Source organism: Asterias rubens, chromosome 3 (assembly GCF_902459465.1).
Source record: "Asterias rubens chromosome 3, eAstRub1.3, whole genome shotgun sequence".
Taxonomy (NCBI): Eukaryota; Metazoa; Echinodermata; class Asteroidea; order Forcipulatida; family Asteriidae; genus Asterias; species Asterias rubens.
The window spans coordinates 12,550,266-12,558,722 of NC_047064.1; the positions used below are offsets into that span (position 1 = coordinate 12,550,266).

Sequence of the window (8,457 nt, forward strand, 5' to 3'; positions counted from 1 at the left end):
TGTCAAGGACCTGGTCACGCAATGTCGGAGTGCCGAAGCTGAGAGCCAAATCACTAACAGACAGGTTGCAGTTTCTGAAGTCCAAGGGACTTTGCTTTGGTTGCCTGAAGTATGGTCATCTGAGCCGACGTTGCAGAGCAAGAGCCAAGTGCAAGGAGTGCAACGCCACGCACCCGACACTACTTCACAGAGAACGGGAACAACAAGACAACCAAGACTCCCCACGGCTCGACACCCCCAAGACTACTGACCAGGGGAACTCCTGTTCCACTAACATGTCCTCAGTCACGGACAGGGCCAGATCCCAAATGGGAGCCGGAGCAGGTCTTTGCACCATGGCAGTCATACCAGTAAGAGTCAGATCCCCAACCACCCATACCACAGTGGAGACCTACGCATTCCTTGACCCCGGCAGTAATGTAACCTTCTGCACCGAGAACCTTGCCCAGCAGCTTGGAGTAACTGGCAAGGCCACTACCATGGAATTGCACACCATGGGACAGTCCCAGAAGTTCACCACACACCGTATTTCAGGACTGGAGGTGTGTGGACTTGACAATGGTTCTACCGTCGAGCTTCCTTTGGTCTACACTAAACCCAAGATGCCTGTCACCAGAGATCTTATGCCAACCCAAGAAGACATTGATAGGTACGAGCACCTTAGAGAGATTTAACTTCCTGTAATTCAGGCCGAGGTGGGGATGCTAATAGGCAATAACGTCCCAGCTGCCTTTACGCCACAAGAACTGAGAACAGGACAAGAAAACGAGCCCCATGGAGCCAGATCAGTGCTTGGATGGATCATATGGGGCATGGTCAGAGATAGGGAAGAGCCCTGCCACCTTTCCAACCTGCAACTAGCCAGAGAAGAAGCAGGACAACTTCAGAGGTTGGAGAACATGGTGAGAGCATCCATAGACATGGACTTTCCAGGGCGCCTGGTTGACAGTAAGAAGGAACCTTCCGTTGAAGATAAGCAATTTGAAGAAATTATTGGAACAACTCTGAAGTTGGTGGGAGACCACTACCAGTGTGACTTGCCCTTTCGCGAGCCAGCATGCAAGCTTGAGGACAACAGATTTCATGCCATGGACCGTCTGATGTCCCTGAAGAAGAAGCTAAGAAACAACCCGACGTTCAATCAAGACTATGTGACCTTCATGAGCTCACTAATGGAGAAAGGGTATGCCGAGAAGGTCACTGATGCCCCCGAAGATAGCAGAGAACGAGTTGGTCGATGGTACATGCCCCATCATGGCATCTACAACCCCACCAAACCAGGCAAGATAAGAGTTGTCTTTGATTGTTTGGCAAAGACTAGAGGAGTCTCCCTAAACGATGTACTCCTCCCAGGACCCATCCTCACGAACAAGGTAGTAGATGTTCTGCTTCGCTTCAGACAGCAACCTATTGGCCTAATTGGAGACATTGAGGGCATGTTCTTCCAAGTAAGGGTCTCTGAACGCCACAGAGACTTTCTACGATACCTGTGGTTTCCAGAGGGAGACACATCTAGACCACCAGAGACCTACCGTCTGAAGGCACACCCCTTTGGTGCCATATCGTCGCCATCTTGCGCTTCTGCAGCTTTGCGTAAGTGTGCAACAGACAATGAACATCAAGAGATCTTGAGAAAATTCTACGTCGATGACTATCTCTGTGCCAGTTTTGATGCCACGGAAGCGATTGAAACCAGGAAGATTGTGAAGGAGGTGTGCCGCCGCGGGGGATTCAACCTTCATAAGTGGGTGAGCAATAGTAAGGCAGTGAACGACTCCATTCCTCCAGAGGAGAGATCAAAGTCACAACAGCTGAACATTGAAAGCATCGACCCGCCCCAATCAGAGCGGGCATTGGGAGTGTTCTGGAATACAGTGGAGGATAACTTTGGGTTTAAGGTGAACCTGAAGCACCGTCCAGCTACTCGTAGAGGCATTCTATCCGTCATCAGCAGTGTCTTCGACCCATTAGAACTAGCTGGCCCATTCATCCTTCCAGCTAGAATTATGCTGCAGCGTCTCTGTAAGCAAGACCTCGAATGGGACAAGGAGATTGGAGAAAGGGAAACGGTTGCATGGAACCAGTGGCTGCTGAATATCGTCAAGCTGGAGCAAATGTCAATACCAAGAAGTGTGCGACCAAGCGACTTTGTAGACGTTGCGACCTGCCAACTCCATGCCTTTTCCGATGCTTCTGACGAAGGCTACGGCATTGCCATATACACACGACATGAGGACAGTTCAGGCAGAGTCTTTTGCAATCTGCTAATGGGAAAATCTAGAGTGACCCCTCTCAAGAAAGTCACTACCCCAAGGATGGAGTTAACCGCAGCCAGTCTTTCAGTGAAGTTTATCGCACTAATTACTTCAGCACTGGAGCTACACTTCAATGTGTTCTACTGGACAGATAGTACCTCCGTCTTGAGATACATTGCCAACAAGACCACAAGATTCCACACCTTTGTGGCAAACCGTATCACTACCATTCAAGAGGGCTCCCGTATTGAGCAGTGGCGGCACGTTCCGACTTTGAAGAATCCAGCAGATATAGCCTCAAGAGGAATTAGTCCGAAGGTAGACCCTACACTCTGGTTTCACGGGCCAGCCTTTCTTTGGGAGCCGGAATCCAAATGGCCAAAGACAGACATCATCAAGGAGTTGCCTGCAAAGGACCCAGAGGTCAAGCGAGTTCACGCCACAACTCTCAAGTTCCACGAAGGTTCCGCGTACTTGGACCAGTGGATAAGTCAGTTCTCATCCTGGAGGAAACTGAAGACAACGGTAGCATGGCTGATGCGAGCACAGGGGCTCTTCAAGCAGCGCCAGCTATCCAGAGTTGAGCCAAAGGCAGCAGTCCCCTCACCGTGGACGAATTGGAGACAGCAGGCACCGAGATCATCAAATATGTCCAGCAGAGCTGCGCCCTTACTGAGTCGGTGAGAAAGCTTGACCCTGTGTTGGACGAAGTTGGAGTACTAAGAGTTGGCGGACGGCTCAGGCACCCAAAGCTGCCAGTAGACATCAAGCATCCAGTAATCCTCCCCAAGGACTCTCACGTGTCAAGGTTGATACTTATTGCAGCCCATCAGAGAGTTGGACATCTTGGAGCCAGCAGCAAAATCACTGAATTGAGACGCAAGTACTGGATACCAAGGGCCAGTCTACTGGTGCGCAGCATCATTGCAAGGTGTGTGCCGTGCCGTAGATATCGCGGTCGTCTCCAGATACAGAAAATGGCAGACTTACCCGAAGAGCGTTTGGAACCAGACCAGCCAGCCTTTACAAGGTCAGGTGTCGACTACTTTGGGCCATTCGAAATTAAGCGAGGTAGAAGCGTTCTGAAACGCTATGGCTTGATCTTCACCTGCATGGCTAGCCGCGCCGTCCATCTGGAAGTTGCTCAAGACCTCTCTGCCAACTCTTGCATCAACGCAGTGCGGAGATTTGCTGCTCGAAGAACCGTCAAGTTTATGAGATCCGACAATGGAACTTACTTGGTAGGTGCGGAGCGAGAGATGCGGGAGGATATTGAGAAGTGGAACCAAGCGATGATCGACTCCAGTTTGAAGCAGTTGGGTATACAATGGGAGTTCAACTGCCCTCTAGCTTCCCACCACGGTGGAGCCTGGGAAAGGCTCATACGCATTACACGGAAGGTGCTGTATGGAGTTATGAAGGAACAGCCAATCAAGCTTGATGACGAAGGCCTTCAGACACTGTTCTGTGAAGTCGAGGACATCCTTAACAGCAGACCGATCACCACAACGTCTAACAGCCATGACGATGAAGAGGCACTGACACCCAACCATCTGTTGCGGCCAGACTCCAATAAGCGCTTACCCCCTGGCATCTTCGTCAAGGAAGACCTGTACCTGATGAAGAAGTGGCGACAAGTCCAGTACCTGACCAATGTCTTTTGGAGAAGATGGAGCCGCGAATATCTGGTAAGGCTTTAAGAGCATCAGAAATGGACAAAGGAAACCCGGAACATCAAGGTTGGAGACGTGGTTCTTGTTGCGGACAGCAATCTTGTGCGGAACAGATGGCCCGTGGGGCGAGTCCTTGTGGCTAGTCCAAGTGAAGACGGCTGTGTGAGAAGTGTGACAGTGCGCATAGGATCATCAGAACTGAGAAGACCAATCACTAAGCTGTGCCTCTTACTGGAAGCGGACAACTAGGAACGGACTGTTGTTTACAGTAACATAACCAGTGATCTATTTGGATTGTTTAGTGGATTTTGGTATGAGTCTCTTAGTTTTGTTAATTGCTCTTACCTGTTGGTTCCGCAATTAGGGAGCCGGGATGTTGCGAGTTGGATTAATTTAATTTGGACTATTGAGGGCGCCTTGCTTAGCAACGCCACTCGGGATCAAGATCTAGTCAATCGTTACGAGTCAGTTTTGGAGCAGTTAAATTATCTTTTTGTGTTTAGTTTTTTTTGAAGGACCCTGGATCCCAAACCAGCGGTAAGCAGACATTTTATGCATTGCTAATTTATCATTGTTGGTTTGCTGTAATTATTGGTTTTGGGAGGTAATTCTTGGGGTTTAATGGGGTACGTTTATTTTGGGATAGTTTCGTACTTTCGTGTAATCTAGGTCATGTCATTACGGGTGCATTTCATGTACGTGTACGTTGGGCTAGGTGGACTCGGGACATTTTGTGGGTTCGCTTCCAGTTTTCATAGGTTTGGGGGAGGGTTTCCTGTAATGGGTTGTTAGTAGTTATTTCCATGTCAGGTTTGCTTGGTAAAATAATAGGGCCTGTTTTATATAACTTTAGTTGAGCTGTAGGTTACAGCGCCCTCTCGTGGTCAGTTTATGAAGTTCCCAGTTTTTCCTGGATTTGTTGTTAAAGGTGTTTTTGACCCTAGTTGACGTGCAAGGCAGTTGTATGGTGCAAGGCAGTTGTATGGTGCAAGGCAGTTGTATTGTGCAAGGCAGTTGTATAGAGCAATTGTATGTTGGAGAAGTGGAACAATAAAGAAAGAACTCAGAATTAAAACGTTGTTTCAATCAACCGACGTTACAGTCAACTTTTGACATCAATTTGGTGTCGGAATTAAACAGTTAGTTAGACTTAATATTTTGGTCACGTTGAGATGTAATGTTTGAGTCATTATGCTGACATTAATACAACATCATTTTTGGTCAAGCTGTGATGTCAATTTGGCGTCTAATTATTGATATCAGTTAAATATCATTTAATGGTCAACTTTTGACATCAATTAGCGTCAGAATTAAGTAAATAGTTATACGTCATATTTTGGTCATGTTAAGATAGAGGCTGGTACGTCGTTAATACAACGTCCATTTTATAAGGTCATCCCGTGATGTAAATTAGGCGTCAATTTACTGAAATCAGTAAAATGTCATTTGAAGGTCAACTTTTGACAACAATTTGGCGCTGATATATTGTAGTTAGTTTCTGACCAACGTATGACGTCTGATAGACGTCATATTTTGGTGTAATTGCGAAATTAAATGATTTATTGTTCAGTTTCTTTTCTAAATTCTTTTAGAAAAAAAAAGTTTTGGGCCTCAACACTTCTTTCAATACTTTCATTTGCTAATTATTAATTATAAATTTAACCAATTAAATAAAATAAAACCATGACTGCAGAGTTTATGTATCCTAGACTATTTATATATGATACGTGTTGTATGCTATAGGTATGAGGGATAGCATGTACGGCCCCTCATACAATCCCGTGCCATCCCCAGAAAACTAATGTTTTGTGATGTTCTGCACGTGCGGGAAGTCAAGACGGTAATTGTTAAGCGCGGTGTGTAGTTACAGCGCGGTGTAGATACGGGGACGATACACACACCCTCGATCCCAGTATGTGTGGTTGTGTGAGTCAGTCCATAGAGTTATATTAAGAACTAGAGGGCGCACGAGTGATGCTTCGTGCACAAACGCCACGGGACCGCAAGATGACAAGCGCGTCATTCTGCACGCGCGTTGAATATGAAATACACGTTTGAGGTTTTTTTATTGAACGCTCACGCGATGCTGTTTGTTCAACTTACAAAATGGCCGCACAAACACACGCTGTGGGATAGCTGTTTTGTCAACTTAGAAAATGGCCGCCTGCTCGCATACCGGGCGGCCAGTGCGCGCTCTAGTTCTTATATATAACTCTATGGAGTCAGTCGCAATCATAGATATAGAATTAAAATAACTAGATCGGCCGCGCGTACACACGCGCCATTGCCTGTGTAGAAGCATTTTTGGTTCGCCATGGACGCGGTAAAATGTCACGTGCTGACGGCAACGCGCAGAATACAAATAATTGACAATGCCAGTTTCGTGTTACTAACAAGTAGTGTACATTATTAAACGATCGTCTTAACATTGACTTAACATGTTTGTTGGTAGCTACAATGCAGTTTAAACTAACCAATTAACCAGTAAAGTTTTTAAATTCAATTAATTCAGTTCCAGTCAGACACATTTTATTTCCATACTTCTGTGAAAGGGTCGACAAGATGAAGCTGGAGTAAAGCAATGAAGACCTAAGCAGGATAAATGTAATGATAAGATAAGAGTATGTGACTGTTTTGATAAGTAGAACCTTGTAAAAAAAAAGACACACAGACAAACACAGAAAACACAAACAGACAGACAGACATGCAAACAAAAGAACAGACGAACATAAGACATGACAGCTGAAACAAGATAGATTAGAGACGCTTCAACGAACTCGTCATTATCGAAAGATATGAAATTCCCAATAAAGAACGGCACAAAATATTGATAAAAAAGAACAGTTTAAAACAATAATAAAGATAAACAAAATGAAATTAAATGATGAAAAAATAATTAAATAAATAAATAAATAAAACAAAAAAAGAAATAAATGATTGAATAATGATCGATGTTGCTACTGAGTTCTAAAGTAACCTGTACAATTCAGAGAATTTATCCAAAACCCATTTAGATGAAATTGTGTCGAACATTGAAGCTTAAGCAATTCCTGAAGGTATCCTTGAAGATTCGGATAACAAAAAAATCCCCGAAGAAGAGATAAAACATGCTCTCTTTCAAATGAACGAAAACAAAAGTCTATGTAAAAACGGCCTCACGGTAGAATTTTACCAAATATTTTGGTATATAATGACATCTTGGAATTATACAATGATTATTTTTAAGCAATTCTATGAGGTCCGCTTTGGTCGAGGACCCGTCATGATTTAAAGACAGGACACTATTGGTAATTGTCAAAGACCAGTCATCTCACTTGGTGTATCTAAACATATGGATAAAACAACAAAGCTGTGAAAATTTGAGCTCAATTGGTCGTCGAAGTTGCGGGATATGAATGAAATAAAAAATACCCTTGTCACACGAAGTTGTGCGCTTTCAGATGCTTGATTTCGAGACCTCAAATTCTAAACTTGAGGTCTCGAAATCAAATTCGTGGAAAATTACTTCTTTTTCGAAAACTACGTCACTTCAGAAAGAACCGTTTCTCAAAATGTTTTATACTATCAACCTCTCCCCATTACTCGTTACCAAGTGAGGTTTCATGCTAAACATTATTTTGAGTAATTACCAATAGTGTCTACTGCCTCTAAACAACTGGCGTCCTAATAGTCTTTTAAATGTTGACTACAATATTTTGTAAAAACTATCACCAATCGTCTGAAACCAGTCATGTCCTTTGTAGTTTTATTGCCCTTTGAACAAAACCAACTTGGAATACACGCTTCGTACTTTCTGGCCTTGAAGTTTCTCTGTTTTTTTTTTCCCGAAGTCATACGCCCTGACTCGAAGATACTGGCGAGCGATGCTGGTTACCAGGCTCTCTCCATGTGATGGATCGTGGAGGAAAGAATTAGCTGGATCAAGGGTGTGCTGTGGTGACGAAAACACACCACTCTTTATCATATCTTGGGTCTCCATAAGGTTGGCCATAGGTGACAGTGTGGTGGTACCATTATACATACGGAACACTCGCTCCGAAGCTTTACAAACGGCCATGGCTTCATCAGATGGGTATATCAACCCCCCGTTATCTCGTAGTTGGATTAGATGAAGATGCCTGTCGTAGTGATGAGGAGTTGGAGGAAGTTTTACTAGAGCCTCCATGCATTCGGTGCATGGATTGATTGATTTTACGATTTTTCTTATCACGAATCCAGATATATATGCAACTATATTGCAATTAAACTCACTGAGTTCAGGAGGTACTCCAGGTATGGTCGTGATGACATCTGTAGGTGGGGTTAGGGACAGTAGGGCCGTGTCATCCTGTACCGTTGAGTTTGTGTTTGATGGTGGCGGATTGATGTGGCACAACAGGAGCTGTCGGTACGCTCGTCTATGTGACCGAATTTAAGCAGAACTGGGCAACAGATGGGTTATTGTTGTGCCCTCCTCTACCCCTGATAGCACCGAAGAAGAGCTCCAGGTGGTCTTGGCTCAACTTGTAAGTCAACAAATACCTGGAAAC

General features: G+C 44.7%; 1 protein-coding gene across 1 annotated transcript; it reads left to right on the forward strand.

Moving 5' to 3' along the window:
• Positions 1–701: 701 nt before the first annotated feature.
• Positions 702–3,955, forward strand: LOC117288077. Its single transcript, XM_033768775.1, has 2 exons — positions 702–2,935; positions 3,064–3,955. Exons 1-2 carry the CDS (start codon positions 702–704, stop codon positions 3,953–3,955), a joined length of 3,126 nt encoding a protein of 1,041 aa, XP_033624666.1.
• The last annotated feature ends 4,502 nt before the right edge of the window (positions 3,956–8,457 follow it).

Coding starts and splice junctions, on each gene's coding strand:
- LOC117288077 (XM_033768775.1), top strand. CDS start 702: ATGCTAATAGGCAATAACGTCCCAGCTGCCTTTACGCCACAAGAACTG. Junction 2,936..3,063: donor GCTGCGCCCTTACTGAGTCG/GTGAGAAAGCTT, acceptor TCACGTGTCAAG/GTTGATACTTATTGCAGCCC.